We start from the raw sequence: 19,007 nt of genomic DNA on the forward strand, positions 1-19,007 counted from the left end.
CTTTTCAATATCTAAAGCTACGATAGGTAATATTGTCAACGATAGGAAATTAAAAAAAAAGACAACAAATATAATGAAATTAAAAAACAAAATAAAATCTGAAATTTAAGATTTTACATTACGCCCCAAAGGTGCATTTTTTAACACTTTGCGTGTTACCTTTATTAATTAAATATTATGTTCTTCGCACTTAAACCGTAAAATTCAGTTCAACAGCAATATCACAAAATAATTTTAAAATAAGCATATCTTTAGATTTTCCGATACACAGTCTCGCGCGCTGGAGATAAAAATGTTTTTATCTGTAGAGCATTGTCATTGCTTGCTTTGAAATTCCTCAGTATAATAATCAAAAATTCGTTAAAGTTTTACAAAATATGAAAACGATAATAAAACAAATTCCAAATTTGGGCTTCCAGATGCCCATATTCGCAGGAGGATGACGTTATTCTAAAGTTGATGTTTCTAGGTACCGTTGTTTTATAAAATGAGGGAAACATACATACATTTATGAAGATTTGCCCATGTGCACATCGATCTATTTTCACTTAAAAAAAATCCCAGAATTGCACAAACTCGGCATCGCGCACAACCTCGGCATTGCGCACCACATTGGCTTTGCCCATGTGCACATCGATCTATTTTCACTTGAAAAAAACATCCCAGAATTGCACAAATTCGGCATCGCGCACCACATTGAATTTGCCCATGTGCACATCGATCTATTTTCACTTTAAAAAAACATCTCAGAATTGCACAAACTCGGCATCGCGCACAACCTCGGCATTGCGCACCACATTGGCTTTGCCTATGTGCACATCGATCTATTTTCACTTTAAAAAAACATCTCAGAATTGCACAAACTCGGCATCGCGCACAACCTCCGCATTGCGCACCACATTGGCTTTGTCCATGTGCACATCGATCTATTTTCACTTAAAAAAAACATCCCAGAATTGCACAAACTCGGCATCGCGCACAACCTCGGCATTGCGCACCACATTGGCTTTGCCCATGTGCACATCGATCTATTTTCACTTAAAAAATCCCAGAATTGCACAAACTCGGCATTGCGCACCACAATGGCTTTGCCCATGTGCACATCGATCTATTTTCACTTTAAAAAAGAAATCCCAGAATTGCACAAACTCGGCATCGCGCACTGCATTGGCTTTGCCCATGTACATATCGATCTATTTTCATTAAAAAAAAAATCAGAGAATTGCCCAACGTTAGCTTTTCCAATCTTCTAGGATTGAGCCAAAAAGAAATACAAAATATTAAAATAAGCAACTTTAAAGCGAACAATACAAGAAAAATTTTTTCACTTACCCTTTTCAAGAAAAATGTAAAGTCTTTTTGAGGGGTTTTATATATGAATTTATTTCAGGAGGAAACCTTTTTGGATCCCCCCTCATCTTTAAATAAATTTACAAACGTTTATACGACGTTTCCGTAATATATGCAGAAAAAAGGCTAAAACCCACAGGGGGGAAAACACTCGATTAAAAAAAGAAACCACATAAGAACATTCAAACCGCAACAGAATTAACAAGTAAAAAAAAATAAATAAATAAATAAAATAAAAATAATGAAAGCTTTTAGATTTTACATTAGGCCCAAAGAGCGTTTTTTTTTTTTTTTTTTTTTTAAACGTTTTGTGAATCGCAAAATAATTTTAAAATGAACATATCTTTAGAATTTCTGATATACAGTTTCGCGCTCTGCACGTAATTTTTTTTTTTTTTTTTTTTTTCCCCGTACTGTTTTGCAGTTGCTCGCTTTGAAATCTTTGAGTTTGCTAATAAAACTTTCGTTCAAGTTTTACAAAGTATCAATCAGATAATAAAAAAAATTCCAAGTTTGGGCTTCCAGATGCCCATATTAGGTTGGAAACGTATGTTATTCAAAATTTGATGGCTCTAGGTACCGTTGCTTTATCACAATGCGAGAATCATTTATGCAGATTTTTCAATATTTAATTTCTTTAAATATAACACAGGGCGATAACATTTAGTGGCAACAGAATAACAACATAGCTTCAAAACATCGGGTTAGCCATGTTGGCGCGTTTATTGCCCATTGAAAAACAATCGCCAAGCAGTGGGCTAAACCGCATTTTAACCATTTACTTTTTAAGGAGGGAGTTAAATTTTATGTGCCAGGATTAATTAGAGTTTTTGATTTGTGTTTGCTTATTTGTTAATACGAGAGTGATAAAGTTTGAAAATGTGTGTGAATTTCAGGAATTTTGGACTTTAACGTTAGGCACACAGAATTGAACTTTAAAGTTAGGAAAAATATATATTTTTAATGTAGGAGAATAGATACTGTATATTTTTACAGTTGAAAATCCTTGAGTGTTTTCTGGATGTATATTTTTGATTTCTGATTTCTGATACAAAATGGAAAATGAATTATTTCACGATAATCCTTGTGTGCTATTTGTGTATCCTTGTAACAAGTTTCGAGTGCTTGTCGGTAAAAACTGGACTCATTTTTTGAGCACTTCTAAGAGAAAGAGATTAAAGACTCTAATTATTTTACTGAATGAGACAAGCCATAGCTATGCGTAGCTAGAAATTTTTTTTTTTTTTGTGTGTTTTTGCTAATTATTTAACCTAGAATCTTGTGAAATGTGTAATTGTGAGGGGTAACGTTAGAGAAATTTTGATTTTTTGACTTAATTGAATAATATTTTGTGAAATGTATGTAATGTTTTCATGATTCTCTAGCGTAGTATATTATTGCTTTTTGATTTACAATGTTTTATTATGATTCCAGTATATTGTGTAATGTGTTAGAAAATTTAATTTAGTATTGAGCAATGAATTTTATAAGTTCTGAAGGCATAATGATACAAATGAATGAGTTAAAAAAAAATTGAAGGTTATTTTTCAATTGCAAAATTCTGTTTTAAAGTAAACATGGGTTAGATTTGAATTTTTGCCTGAGATCAGCAATAATGATGTTAGCATATTTAATTTTTTTTTTGGATTGAATTCTTCAGCTTGAGTGAAGTTCTAATTAGTTTAATGAGTCAGAGTAATTGGGATTAGTTATCTTCTGAGTTTTAAGTTTGTGAAGAGTTGTCATGTGAGAATTGTTTAAACAGTAGAAATTGAGTTAGTCTTGTGAATTGTAGAAAGTGAATTTTAATGAGAATTTTGTGACAACGGGAATTTGCTTTGTGAAAATGTTTGAAATAAGTTTGAGAAGATTAGTTACTTATGCTCTGTACTCATGTGTGGGAATTTTCTGTTGATTACAAGTAGTTTGTCTTGAATTTACTAGTGGATCGTAATAGATTTGATTTGAGTTATTGAATTTTCTTTCTTGGTTGGACTTGTTGCTGAATTTGGGGTTAATTCTTGTTTTGGCTTAAGTTTTGTATTTGAATTGGTAGTATCAAGATAGTTGTATCAGGTTTTTGTTTTGTTTCAGGTGGTTTCTGCCAAGGTCCGTAAAATGTAAGTTCTCTGATGTTTAGTTTTTGTGAAAGAATTGAGATTTCTGTAGTTATAGGAAAATGGTAGAATTTGAGTTGTAGAATTGATTTGTGAGATATTTAGAGATTTTTGAGTTATGAGTAATTTTTTTTTTTTTTTAGTTTAGCACTTTTGAGAACTTTGCATTTGTTGCTTGCAGTTAGGTCTTGCGTGAAGTTGTAATGTCCTGAAAGCTCGTTTTCTTGTAAATACTTGCACTTCATGGTGGCACTTGACCTCTTACACCGGGGGCAAACAGGAACTTGTTATCTGAGAAATCTATTGTTGTATCTCTTTCATTGTGTTGGTTCAGGATTGTAACGTTTCGGTCAGCGCACTTTTCTTTCCGAGATAAGAGATCTTATGTTCTCTTTCAACGTGTCTGGGGGTTTGCTTGATACGTAAAGTTTGGGTCTGTCATTCATAATACAGCGCTTTTCTCAGCTTACATGGACGCGGTAAAGAGTTACTTTGTTTCTTTTGTTTGGGTGGAGGTGTTGTTGAAAGCTGCTACTTAGGTTACTATACAACGTTTTGGAAGTCTGATGCAGAATAGATCTCAGTTTTTGCCTAAAATTGGGGGGTTTCTTTTGAACACTTTTTTTTTTTTTGATTTGTGATATTTTATTTAGTGTTCTAGTAACGTGCTTCAGTCCAGCTTTGATTGATTTCTTTGACTAGGTTGAATTTTTTTTCTCGTGGGCTTAAGGGATTTTTAGAATTACTGAAATTTTTGTTGTCTTAATAAGGGGACTTAAATATGGTGTTGTTACTCACTAGTGTTTATCTTGAAGTTTGAATTTTTTTTTAGTGACACTTCACTCTTGCTGGTTGATTTTTTTTTTTTGGCTTGATTTGAATTACAGTGAAATATTTTTTGACTTGATATGGTTTAACATAATGACTATTTGTGTATTTGTTTAGGTATTGCAGTTTAAATTTTTTTTTAAGTATCGCTGATCTCATTGCTCATTTGAATTATGTACGAAATTTTTACAGTTTAATTGTATTTTCATTTTATGTCTATATGTGTATCTTGGTAGTATCTGTTTGTAATTATTGGCCAAACGTCATTTTGTATATGCATTAGGTTGTATTATTACTATTATTTTTGTGTGTCTTGGATAAAATTCTAATTGGTATTTGCACAGCGTATTCTGGATGCTATTTTCGGAATTGATTTTGGTTGGATTGAATTTTTGGACAATCACGTTTTCTTTCTTTCTGATTTTTTTGTGTGGGGTATTTTCGGCTGGTTCCGAGGTTCCTTGTGTTGTAACGTTCTTTTCTTTTCTAATGCTTGGCCCTGATCAGGCCGCTTCTGTTCTTAGACGTGACTGTTTGGGATTCAATCTTAGAAGTTATTCAATTTCGTAGTACTTAGGGGTCTTTATTCCTTATTTGAATACGTTCATGTGACATATTTTATTTGGAATTGTTTGAATTATTAGTGTGTTTATTTTCTCAGGAATGTATTTTATGTATCTGCGGCGCGTTAATTATCTTATTGATTGATCTTAGACACATTTTGTTTGTGATTAGCGCCTTATTTTTATTTTTATTTTTGTATGTGTTCTGAGTATTTCTAGGTTTAATTAAGTGATTTAATTGATGTTTTGATTAATTATTTTGATGATCTTCCTTGAGTATTTTAATTAGTAATTGCTTTGATTAATCTTGTTGTTTTACTTGCACATTTTGGACTTGAAATTTAATGTGTCAGTAACGTCACTGTTACCAAGGAGTCGTGTGAAATATTGTTACATTATGTTATCCTTTAGCCTTATTGCACAGTATGAGTCATGGTATTTCAAGAAGTGTCTGTCTGCTAAATTTTGGTAAACCAAAATTTAATTCCTTAGGGGAAAGGAATGTTATGTAGAGAAATTATCTGATAGCGTTATAAAAAAATTAGGTGAATGATTTTATGATTTATGGAAATTTAAATTTTTTTTTGATTCTGAATTATTTAATTTAAGGCTTTAATTTTGGGGAAAAACAGATGCTTCTGGAAATATTATTTAGTTTAAAAGAGTATTATTTATTTTCCTCTATTTGTAAATCTTGTACAAACTTTTATTCATTGTGAAAGAAGCAGGGAAAGGGAGGCAATTTTCGCCAAGTCATGATTTCGCGCGCTTTAGAATGTTCGAGAAAGAATTTTCATTGTTAGTTGACCTTAAGAGAGGAAAGTACGTGACGGAAAGGTCAAAGGTTGCTACTTGTCTTTCAATGTAAGTCATTCAGGTTTTGGCGATTGAGGGTCCGGTTGTTGGCTAAGTGAAGAAGGGCGCGCATGCGCGATCACCCTTATTTCCGCATTCTGAAGTTGAAAACGAAGATTTTGCCATAATTAAGGGGGCGATAAGTGAAGCCATAGTGGGAGCCCGTTTGGTGAAGGACAAGAAGGAAATTTGAGTTGGACACACTCACTTTTGGCTGACTCTCGGACTGACTCGCTGATTTTTGGGCTTGCTGGACAAAATGTAAGTGACTCCGAGAGGTGTTTTCCGGCGGGGAGCGGCAAATATACTCCCCGGCCGCGTTTTGGTTAAGAGGCGAGACTCTCTTACACACTTACTCTGGACACTCTTACTTTTGGACTCGCGCACTTACTGGTTGGCTGGACTTGTGGATGTTACTCTGGAACTTACTTGGGACGTTACCCGTGAAGCTTGCTCTTGGGATGAGTAAGAACAGGCGAGCCGTAATTTCCTAGCAACAACGTTTCTGACCGGCGAAATTTGAACGAGTTACCTGCGTGTTGACATAGGACTTTCAGGACCAAGCGGATAGCCGTCCTGGGCAGCAGTGCTCCTGTTTCTGTTCTACAGTAGTGAAGTGGGTCTACATTTTTAGAACCAGTGTCAAGATGAGCCCGGCCGACATCAACGCGGGATAAGATAAGAGTCCTCCGCTTCAAGATGTCCCTTCAAGATAAGTTTTATTTTTTTTTTGGTGTGTTGGAACTTTAGGCAAGTTTTTTCAAAAACGTCCTTAGCAGTAAAAACAACGTCGAATCTAAAATTTAACTCTCAGGCCATAATTTGTTTCCCTTTCCTTTCTTTTAAATCACCAGACAAACCTTAAGTTTTTTATGAATTTAAATGAACAGACTCTCAGATGAGGTTAAGACTTTTCTTATTGTGTTGTAATTGAATAAACTGATATTTAATCTGGAACCTCTTACAGTATGTTTTCTTTATATATTTAATATGAACTTTTCCCTTATATCTTGTATATATTTTTTTTTTTTTTTTGTGTTTATTCGATCCTCTCACGGCGCGGTCCCGGAATGCATTTTTTTCACAACGCAAAAATGCTGTACACGTTTTAGTATACGATTACTGCCTTTTACGGCAAGTAGTTTCATATTTAACATTTAACAATATAGGAATTTAAGATATAACATTGGTGCCGTGAAGTAAGATTCATAACATTATTTCCCGGCGTGAACTTAAGCTATTTAACAGTACCTCTTGAACATTTTAATGTTATTTCTACTGCTTGTATACCTTTTCTTTATTTTTATTTTTTTAAATTTGTTTCTGCTACTTGTTCTTTTAATTGCTGATGTGTCCCGCCATTGGAACTTAGGAAAAAAAAATATTGTAACTTTTATTTAAATCTATCATATATCTTTTAGCTTCACCCGCAAGTTGATACAAACTGCGAAAACGCCCAAATGCCACTTTCTATCCCAAAATTTATTCAGGTTGAACTGTAAGACAAAAACTAAAATATTTAACCATTTCCCTAATCACGTAACAGCAGAGTCGGTTATCATATGATGCAAAAGAAACTAATTTTTCCCTGTGAAGGACTCTAAATTTGTCAACATTATTAATTGCATGATGATTTTAAGAGTAATATTCTCTTTTCACAAAAAAGTTTTATTTTGGTGTTTTGTTTTATTCTTTGATCTGAGGAAATACGAGATCAACTGTCTTCTGCGTAGAATTTGAATATTTCGCAAACAACTTTCACATTTCAGTGTGAAATCTATTTATGAAATATTTATGATTCTCGCTAAAACAGGATTCTTAACGATCTAGAGTATATTGTTTCACAGTTATGGAATTATGAAATCTTTTTTTACAATTAATAACGCTATAAGGTATTTCTCCAGCCTTTTTAGCATGCCTTCGTGGCCAAATGGTCAGCACGCTCGGCGCGTATTCGAGAAAGGTCTGAGGTTTGAGTCCCGGTGAGGGCATTGCTTATTTCTTCAATGTCATGCTTGAAAAAAAAAAAAAAAAAAAAAAAAAAAAAAAACTAATGTCGAAATAAAAGGTTGGTGGATGATGATTCTCCATCACTAGGATTTAGCGACAGGGTCCCCTAGTCCCCAGTCGACCTTTAAAAAGAGGGAGCATATAAGGCCTTCCTCCAGCTTTCTTAGCATACCTTCGTGGTGTAATGGTCAGCACACTCGGCGCGTATTCGAGAGGTCTCAGGTTTGAGTCCCGGCGAGGGTACTGCTCACTTTTCATGCCTTCTGCTTTGAAATAACCTAATGTCTCTAAAACGCAATATGGAGAGTTTTATTATTAATACATTAAAAGTGTATAAGAAACTATAGGTAATGCTAAAAAACCATATGATTTTAAAAAAATCATAAAAAATTATTCTTTCCAGCATATATATAGTAGCTTCATCAAAATAATGTAAACGCGATGTCTGCAATGATTTAATCACATAACTTCCCTTAAACAATAAGCATTTCAATCTTTGACAACAAAAATTTATCAAGGCAAAGATGTGACTATATAAGAGCAAAAGGGAAGAATTTCGAATATAGAAGCTGCTATTAATTTCTCTGGTAGTGCCCATCAAAATGATGCTGGAAGGTGCAGAAAATTAGAAAAATGCTGAAAATCGAATTTAATATAATAAAATGAAGTTAGCTTCATTTTATTATATTAAATTCGTTTTATTATATAAAATGAAGCTAACTTCATTTTATTCCTATGTTCCTATGTTCCTCTTCAAGTTTGCTCCTCCAAACTAGCCCTTGATGAAGAACTAAATTATTTAAAAGCAATAGCTATTGACAGGGGCTTTTCGCCCAACATTATTAATCAAGCAGTTAAAAAATTCTCATCTCAACACATTAAAAGGTACACTCTTGTTTTAGGAGATTGTAAAAATTCTATTGTCATTCCCTTCTTTCCATCAATTAGCTATAAAGTTGCACATATTTTGCAGAAATTTAACTTTCGGGTTGTTTATTCTCCTATCAATAAAATTCCGAGTTCCATACTCAAGGACCCCATTCCGGATATGAATTCTTGGGGTAATTATAGGATTACTTGCCAGTGTGGTTTAATTTACATTGGCCAAACTAAGAGAGCCTTAAAATTTCGCGTCAAGGAACATGAGGCATATGTTAGAAAAAAGGAAACACAGAAGTCTTCTGTTGCTCAACATTGTTCGTCCGAAAATCACACTTTCAATTTTTCTGCTGCCAAAATTATTCAAAAAACATCTTCCATTGGAGAACTGGATTTTCTAGAGGCATTTCACATTCAAAAAAATCTTTCTGTTCTAGTTAACGATCCTAATTCCAATCCATCTTTGCCTTTAGCCTTTAAAGAAATTATGTTTTAGTTCTGGTTTCACCAACAGATGGCGAGACTTGCTCATTCTTGTATAGGCGTTCTTATCTTATCGAATCATTATTTCCTATCTTATTCATTTGGGGTTTTGCAGCTGAGGATGGTGGTTCGGTAAAACCATCGAAACTAGTCCTGTGAAAATTTTGAAAATATAACGCTGATTTTTGTTGTTTGACATCCGAATTAGTATTTATTCGGCGTGTTATTGTGTCTTAATTAATCGAATTTCTATCAAGAAATCTGGATTATTATTTTCATTAAATGTTTCATTTTGATGTTATATGTTATCGAGAAACAGAAACTGCTTAAAAGTTCTTAGTTTATAAAAAATATAAACTATGAATGCGTCCGCACTGTGTTATTTTTTATTACTTTAGAAAACATGTAACAAGAGACTGTTTAAGCATTTCCATAGTGTTTAGCAAAATCAAATTACCCTGCCGCATTTCTGGTAAGCGACTAAAGAAGCATCACAATTTGTTATAAAAATATAAGTTACTAATTCTATTAAACATTTGGCAATATATGTTAAATTTTACAATGTATTGTTAAGGTATAAATGTGCAGAGAAAAATTACACTTTCTAAACATGAGCTTACCCATATTGGGAAAAAGTGCTTCCACCGCAAATTGTTTTCTTGCAGTCCTCTCCTATAAAATTTACATAAAATTCATAGTTAGTAACGAACCTTAATAAAATAATCTACAGTTTTTGTAGAAATACAATTTACTTTGTTTAAATGAGATGTCAACATTTCGATGTTATTACATTCATTATTTTCTCTGAAACGAATCAGAGCCATTACCAAAATTTAGCATGGTTAGAATCTTGAAATTTATCATTTCACTCGTTCTCTGTTTCTGATGTACCAAGTCGTGGTTAAAACCCCAAACAGCCGTTAAGCTCAGTAGCCGGTAGGGGGGGAGATAGAGAGAAAAAAGCATTTTTTTTTCTTTCTTTTCTTTTTTTTGGTTGTCTGTATATGTAACGTAAGTACGAGCTAGATTCCAGAAGACAATTTCTCCTTGAAGATTTTTTTCTTTTAGGGAGATGGCCTTCGAGTATTTTTTTAGACTTATTTAATCAATACCTTTTGTAATGTTTTAGTTCCCTTAATTAATTTACTTAATTAATTAATTAGTTAATTTTATTTTGAAGCAGCCTTTCCTGTCGCTCTTGCTTTCAACCTACGCTTTCTCGACAAACCGATATTTCAGTTTTGCGCATTGTACAAAGTAGTGTTGAAAGTTACTATTTAAACTGGTGTCTGAGTTACTTCAGACAAAGCGTGTGCTGTCTTTTGGCCACGTTGTTTCTCTTATATTTAAAGCTTCCTATTAACGACCGGCTTGTCTCGTCGGTGCTAGAACTAACAACCAGCTCGCATTAATTACCTCTCTGCAGCTTCAGATGATTACTTAGTTTTTAACTTTATATTTCTAATTTGAATTTCAGCCGAAAATATTGGCTTAGTGTTGTAAGTATCAGGAGAGCCGACTATAAATATTTTCTTGATTTGGATAAAGGGACCCTTCGCATGTCATGTCACTGGTGCAGTTGAACTTAGCGAATAAACACTTCACAGTTTTAAGTAAAGATCAAGCCAGCAAAAGTAACTTTAATTTAGCTAGAATCTTGCAATAGTCTTATAAAATCTCTTACAGATATAACCATTATAATAGTAGAATTATATAACTGACTTTATGACTGTCTGTAGCTTTAAAGACCGACTTTACGGTCATGGGGTTGTAGGGTTTATATTTATTTTAACTAACATTTATTTTAAGCTATCTTTCCTGTCAAGCCTTTACTTTCCCCTGGAATTGTCAATGTCAGAGTATGTAAATCATAGTAGAACGCGCAGAGTATTCAAATTTTAGCAGAAGTAATTTGAGTTAAAAAGAAGGGAAACGAGATTTGTAAGTGTGCTTCTTGAATCACGAGCGTGAAGGTTGCTTGGTAGAAAGTTTAAGAACCGCGCGTTTCGGCCTGTGTATCTATTTCGACAGTTCGTTGAATCTTTCAAATTCTTAATCAGAAAGTTTGCTGAATCTCAGCTGTATCTTAGAACGCGGTTAAGATAGTTACAATTATAGAGCCTCGTAGATAGTGACTTCGTTAGTTATGCATCATGTCATTTATTTTTAGTTGTACTTTTCTATTTTTGTTTAACCGCCGGGTCGGCGTAGTTCGTGAGCGTCGAGTGAACGCATCTGTGATTTCTAAAGTGAAATAAAAAGGGACTTAAACCCTTCTTACGAGTTTGTATTATTTGCAGTTTATAGCAGTCACTACTACTGTTGCTGGCTAGTTGGGGCCACGCAACATCATCGGTTTTAAAACAAAATTTATTAATGCTATCACGTATTTAACACAAAATATATACATATATTTTCTAGCTTGCGTTTTCGATGTGAATGTTTGTTAAACACGATAAGTGCAAAAATGAATAATGTACAGCATGTAAGACTATAAAAAATATTCCTATTCATAGTTTTTGAACTAATTTTCACTGAGACTCATAAAAACAGCAGGCTTTCTGCCAGGCGATTTTTATAGTGATGGTGGTCACTTTTGAAAAAGGCCACAGAAGACCAAATCATCCCGAATTGTGGAAGGTGTGTGTGTGTGTGTGTGTGTGTGATTATGGCAAAGCCTCGAGGGCTATCTGCCTAAGGGAAGGGATGCCTTCGTGGAGGACTTTCTAAGGGAAACTGGCTCGTATACACGTTACACATGGGAAAAACCACGAAAACGCCCATGCAGCCAGCCCGTTCGCGGGATTCGAACCTCGGACCAGTGTTCAGCGACTTTACCGCTCGGCCGCTGGTGGGCCAATTGTGGAAGGTAACTTTTCAAAGGGTTCAATGAAAAAATTTGCTAGTTGGTACTACATTCTATGTTTTACGATGAAGAGGCTCCTTTAATATAACATTTAGCATTAAATTTAAAGCATATTTTGATATAAAAATCCATATAATGCACAGATATCTTACACAACTTTTAGTTTGCTCTCAGATGAAACAGTGCGGAAAATACAGTCACATGTGATTCAGAAAATTTGTTGCAAGCATTTCGCTCAAATGGAATGCATAGAATGCATTTTATCAAACATCGTGTTTGCCAAGAACAGTTTTTCAGAAATACCTCCTTAACATTTATTAAAAAATTAATGTTTAGTTTCTGGTTAACTGCACCTTCAACTTCAGCATTAAGTTAGATGATGTCAAAAATTTATAGCTAAATGTCATTTAAGCATTTTGTAGTAAGGATACTTATGACTAGTCTTTTACTTGTTTAGCTATTTGAAACCATAAATCAAATGGTATATTTAGTGAATATACTTAATTCACCAAGGATTGTGATTGATTTGTGCAATTGATATTTGAAATTGTATTTCTGCTTGAAATATTAAATATTATTATTATAACACTTGGATTGGATAATTTGATTTAGGCAGAGCATGCGAGAGTACTATTTGCATAGAGCAGTGGTCGGAAAACTCATTTGTCAACAGAGCCAATTATTAACAGCTGACCGACTGAAATCTCTTGTAAGAGCCACATTTTTTAAACTTAAATTATATAGATAGGTTTATTGTTATTCACTTGATTAGGGTAATGTTACAATGGCTTTTACTAACGGGTTCTCAATCTGGTCAACGAACGTTGGCTGAAGCCGACCCTCGTCCAACTCTCCCAATCTACACTTGTCTTGTATACTCGATTCGTGTATCTTTTTTCGTTCATCCTCTCTATATGACCAAACAGTCTTAACATACCTTTCTCTATTCTCAACACTACACCTTTTTTCACTTTAAAACACTTCCTAAAATTAACTTAATACTTCAATTTTTAAATCATAGTTAAACTATATAGGTATTTATAATAAAGCTTGAAATTACACATAATAAAAATACTATCTGTTGATAAAATACAACTGTAAGGCGTCCAGAAACTTAAATCATGATGATGACGAACAGACACGAAAGTGAACAATGGCCTTGCATCTCCTAAGAAAGTTTGTGTAACTCATATTTATATGCTGTTGTTTTTAATTTTAAGCATGATTCCGGATTCTCATCACTAAGACTATTTGTCAATTTTATCTTGATAAGGTTCACGCTTGAAAATGATTGTTCGCATGAATATCTAGATCCGAGTAGGGAAAGAATAGAAAACGCTAGTTTTTTCAGCTGATTATACGAGTCAAAATTGCTATTCCATGTGCTAAAAATTCAACATATATTCCTTTTGCAGGTCTGTCAAAGCAAACCACTTGTTCTGTGAACTAAGTTCACATTTGTTTTTCTCAAGCGTTTCTATATCAGTGCTACGACGTTCAAATTTCGAGCTCCATAATTCTTTGTCTTTTTAATCCAGCAATTGGGTTTCAAAGTTGCCAATGTCCTTATTAAAGGGAGAAAAATTTAATTCAATTAAAATAGTATTAAGAGGTTTTTTAACAAGAGCTAACGTCGCTTTGTTGTTTCTGAATACCTGAAACCTTCTGAGAAAACAAAGTTTTTCTTTCAAAATCTTAAGCAAAAGAGATAAGTTATTTTCAAATTAAATAACTTCTTCTAACATCGAAAAAATTGTGTTTCTTTTTCCCTGTAGTTTTTGATTAAGCTGATTTAGATGAGACGTAACGTCTACCAAGAAATAAAATTTTTGGATCCATTGATCGTTCGTTAGTTCTGGGTAATAAACATTCTTTTCAAGGGGATATGCTTTAATTTATGTTAATAAGGAAGTGAAATGTTTTCTGTTAATAACGAACGTGCTTTGTTATGCAGCAGAAGATCTGCGTACTCTGCAGCAGAAGATACTGAATGGAGTACATAAGTTTCAAGATTCTCTTGCTTTTACGTGCGCGCCCGCATGTGCTATTTTATAGAAGAGCCTTACTCAAGGAGCCAAAGCACCACATTTGGTTCGCGAACCAGGGTTTGCCGACCACTGGCCTAGAGGATAGATGCCTTTGTGGAAGATATCTTAAGGAAAATTTTATCCACGTTATTCATGTAAGCATGTAGATTGTATCCATATTTCACATATGGAAAACCACAAAATCTCACATGCAGCTAGGCAATTTACCACGATTTGAACTCGAACAGATTTTTTACCGCTTAGATGCTAATACTCTTCGTAGGGGATGAGAATAATCAGGAAGTACCAATAAATGTTTTTCTTACTTTGGAAGTATAAGATCCTTCATTTTTACTCCATAATACTGAATATGTAGAGACGCAAAACATCAGGAATGTGAAAGCTGGGAACCAGCGTACTAGATAATAACAGGCAGTTTCCAGGAATTTCCTAATTATCACGTAACAGAATGAATGGAATGGGGATAGTCTAATGAGTTGCTTCAACACTTCGTGATCATCTCCCAAACCTCTGATATGAGCACAGGTTTCCAAAACTGGGCTATAGACGCAAACACGCATATTTCTGGATGCCGAAAGCCAAATTGAATAAGTTCCTCCGATGATTCCTTTGCTCCACTCAATGAAACTGGCATCCATGTACCTCAGTATCCCCCAAGAAGGATCTTTTATTTGGAATAAAAAAATAAGGTGAATCATAGTAAAGAAAGAAAATTTAACATACACTCAAACTCTCTGAGGTCACAGTGTTTTTGCATCTCTGCTGGTGAGAACAGCAGTTATGAGCTAAATTTATCTAATTTTTCGTTTTACTTCTCTTAATCTATTAAGATTGCATTTATATTCTTAAAAAATACAAAAAGTAAGTATTTTAAATAAGAATGTAGCACACACACTGGCCAATGAATTAGAAACCTTTGAGATTTTCATTTGAATGCGTGCTAGGTATGAAAGATGCAAATGTTTTTTATGAAGTGGGTTACAGTGGTTAGAATGCAATAGCACAAGTAAGGTGTCAGAGTGGCTTTCACGATGAATGAAGTAAAATGGGAAAAACGACAGATCTTTCACCATTTGAAAAGGGCTTATTGTTGGTGCCCGTTTATCAGGGGCCTAGATTTCGAAGACAGGAAATCTAACTGCGTTCTCAAAAGCAGCCATATCAAAGGTTTTCAAAAGTTGGAATCAGAATCCACAGTTCTTCTCCAGAAGACGTAATTGCGGTTCGAACACAGTTTTCCAAGAGAGCAATCGGCGTCGTCTCCGATGAACTATACGGCACAAAAGGGACTTTACTGTGTTTCAACTGACACAGATCGTCAACCAAGGCTCTTCCCAACAGATTTTAGCTCGAACCATTTTTAGATAATTGCAGAGGATAGGAATCCATAGTCGGGTGTCTGTGAGAAAACCACTCATTTCAGCCCGACCTGTGAGAATTCGTTTGCAGGGGGGTCGGAAATGAAGACAGTGTACATCTGAGGATTGGAAACAGGTAATGTGGTCGGATGAATCACACTACACCTTATTTTCACTGATGGAAGACGTTGTATTGGCGAGAACCTCATGAAGCCATGAATCCATCTTGCCTTACTCGCACTGTGCAAGTCTAGTGGGAGCATCATGATATGGGGCATGTTCTACTGACTTGGAAGTGGTTCCCTGGTGTTCCTTGAGGGTAAACAAATAGCCATGACTGACAGATCAAGTGCATCCTTCAGTGCTGGATTTTCCCTCTGACGGCGACGGATAATGCCACTATACATCGTGCCAGACGTGTTCAAAATTTGTTCCCTGAACATCAGTCTGATCTCCAACACCTTCCTTGGCTACCGCATGGCCCGGATCTTAACCCCGTAGAAAATGTGTGGGATATAGTGGAATGACGCATCCGACAGCACTCTGCTCTTCCATCTAATTTACAAGATCTGAAAAGTTGCATATCAATGCGTAGCCGTAAATGTACTCCAGAAGGATGTAGACTCGATGCCCAAGCGAATCAGAGCAGTTATCCGTGCAAAAGGTGGTCCAATAAAAATATTGATCTTGCGTTTCTAATTTATTTACTAGTGTGTGTATATCCCAAGGACAACAAATCTCCTTACCGGACAAAAGCGATCGTATCGCTCAGAGAGTCTCGGTATATAAATAAAATTTTTTGAAATTTATATTTCAGTCTAATTGAATAACACATGGTATGAAATAAATTTCCAAATTGAATTTAAACTTACTCGATGGCATTTCTGTACCCCAAAAGCTGCGGACGGATATGCTGCAAATTTGAAGCAGAAGCCATACTACGGCAGGAAATAATAGCATCTGAAAATAAAAATTATTAAAATTTTACATATTACCTTTTTAGGCACTTTTCAGTTGTGCACTTCCCGCACTTTTTTGGGCGTTTGTGAAAGAGACACCAAACCAAATTTGAATAAATATTTGAATAAGTATTTAAAAAACTGAAACTTTTTCCTATTGAACCTGACATGCTTTTTGACACCTGTGAAAGAGAAGCCAAATGTACGCCGAGATAATTATATTACCATCTAATAACTCTATGTGTATGTGTGTAAACAAGAATAATTAAACACACATGGCTATGATTACAATAGTACTGCCAAAATGCGTAAGAGGTGCATAACCGAAAAAGTACAACACTTATTCAAATCTAATATTTGATAGCATTATTTTCTGATAAAGACAGATTATCTTTCTTTTCGCAATTAGCGTTAAATTTAACGTATACAGTTAATATAAAAATAGGTGAAATGGGCAAATATCTTTCATAACTTTTAGATAGCATTAGTAAATTTTTATCTCTCCAAAGAAGTAGCGGTAAAAATACAATTAGCAGTAGAAAAAGGGAACTTAGAAAAATAAATTGAAATACAAATAAATCAAAATTAAAAACACCCTTCGAACTCAAATTATTATAATTGTATGATTTCAAGGAAGAAGTAATCCAAATATACTGAAAACATTATTAATAAACACCAAATTGTTAGCATTTTATCATTACGTTTTTAAAATAAAAATAAAATAAATAAAAAAGGAAAGAAATATTAGATACCTTATTGTTACTGCCCATGCAAAATCAAAAAATTTTCATCTGTATCTCTGGTAAACGCATATATAATTAGAAACATATCATACATTACGATACACTTGGAGCAATGAAGGAAAAAAATAATTAGATTTCTAGAAAGTAGTGGTTTCAGGTGAATAAAAAATAAAGGGGGAAAATATTATAGCATATTTGCACTATTTTTAATAGTATGGAGAAAGAGTTTACGTATATTGAAGTTCAAGAATTGTCTAATAAAACCCACTTTTTCACGTGTTTTTTCCCCTCGCGAAGTTAAGAAAGGCATTACATTATACGATTTTAATGGATGTTATCTTTACATGTGCTTTTTTCTTTCCTCGTGAAAATTTGTTTCCCGTTGTACAGGGTTTTTAACTAAATTAAAGAAAGAATTCCATTTGAAATGCCTCTGTTATGGGAAGCGGTAGTTTGTTAACGAAGCGTTCACATAGCTTTTTACATCTACAAAGTAAAATGAGAAAACACATAACATTTTGTTGTTTAAGTTAATCATATTTTCACTAGAGTGGAAAAGGAAGTACTTTTATTTTATTTTTGGATGCTGACGAAAATTTTTAAATGCTTTAAATTCATGCTTAAGCATTTGCTTCATTGTAACGGTGCAGTCGAAACTCTCTCACCTATAGCATTACAATACGATATTAGTACTTTGCTCAGAGGCAGAACACTGTAAAGAATGGGCGCACACTGTGCAGCCGTACAGGACGGCAGAATTAGGAAAGGGCAAAAATGTTTAGAATTTTATGAATCACCGAGTAGCAAAATTTAGGGATCACAAATATTTTATAATTTATTGAAGCGCTGGACAGCAGTATTTAGGAGTAACAAAAGTTTTAGAATTTAGAGAGGCACCCAGTAGCAGAAATTAAGATCCGCAATGGTAGCACCGGTTTGCAAAATGCCTAACTCTGGCCCTGATCCTGTTACTCATGAAGAATGCTTTTAGTCTTGATCCTAAAGACTGACTGGTGTTATTTTTGTTTTCGAGTCCATATTTCATGGAAGAATGGTTTCCAGAGTCTCAACGAAGTTAGACTTCTACTTTCCACCTCAATTTTAGGGAACAGCATCTCGAGAGGGTGGTCCAAGGGTATCCCACCACAAGGTATCCCACACAACCTTCCATTAAACCATATGAAAGGACTTTCGGCTCGCCATACATTTAGAGTGCTCCCATACTGTAAAGACTATACATTTAAAAATATCCAAGCCTTTTCAGAAAATCGGAATCGGGCTTTGCGGTACAGCAGTCAGAATTAACTACTATTCCGTCTGATGGTAATTAACTTACAAAATTAACCGATTTATTTACATTTACAAATATTTTAGGTCTTATGTAAGTAAGTTATGAAAATACGAATCGGTAAAATGGACTACCAAAACGTAGATTTTCAGTGATATTCTCTTAGACAGCTCATCAGACACATAGCTAGAGTTTTCAACTTCCGGGGACAGATGAAGATTTTCCGCCCCCTTCTGTTTGCCATGATAAGAAAATATTTCATTCAAAAAAATCGTAAGATCAGTTTGGCGTCCCCTGAATGCTGCACCCGGAGACAGATGCCCCCTTTCTACCCTCTAACAACGCCACTGATTAGACCAAAATGTAATAAGCGCCTACGCTTTCGCTTAGCAGGTGTAAATGTAAAGGAGGGCCAAATTTAACCTGTAGTAGCCACTTTCTATTGAATCGTAACTTCTGCAAACTGAATGCTATCATTTCATCAGTCTGATATATTTACTCCGCATACATCTGCCTGTTCCTGTGGCGGTGAGTCATGCTAAGCAATGCTAAGCGTCCGTTGCTGACAATACATACGGCAACACTAAAGTAAATTTTTGTAGAAGCGCAAAGAACGCCCTGTCGAGGAGCAGTACTCATATTTTAAATCTTGGAATAAAG

At 34.5% G+C, this 19,007-nt stretch overlaps 1 protein-coding gene across 3 annotated transcripts in view; it reads right to left on the reverse strand.

The window, feature by feature from the left end:
• The window catches only part of LOC118204947 (uncharacterized), a 57,266-nt gene extending 39,967 nt beyond the window's left edge, over positions 1-17,299 (reverse strand). For all 3 annotated transcript variants that reach the window (XM_035377237.2, XM_035377239.2, XM_035377236.2), the window contains exons 1-4: positions 17,069-17,299; positions 16,230-16,317; positions 14,305-14,663; positions 9,706-9,757 (exon numbers count right to left, since the gene is read on the reverse strand). In XM_035377237.2, coding sequence (XP_035233128.1) covers positions 9,706-9,757; positions 14,305-14,663; positions 16,230-16,317; positions 17,069-17,086 — 517 coding nt within the window. In that variant the 5' untranslated portion in view covers positions 17,087-17,299. The remainder of the gene's footprint in view (positions 1-9,705; positions 9,758-14,304; positions 14,664-16,229; positions 16,318-17,068) is intronic.
• Positions 17,300-19,007: the final 1,708 nt, after the last annotated feature.

This window comes from Stegodyphus dumicola, chromosome 6 (genome assembly GCF_044657685.1).
Source record: "Stegodyphus dumicola isolate Sdum_Otavi_A_Nest chromosome 6, ASM4465768v1".
NCBI lineage: Eukaryota > Metazoa > Arthropoda > Arachnida > Araneae > Eresidae > Stegodyphus > Stegodyphus dumicola.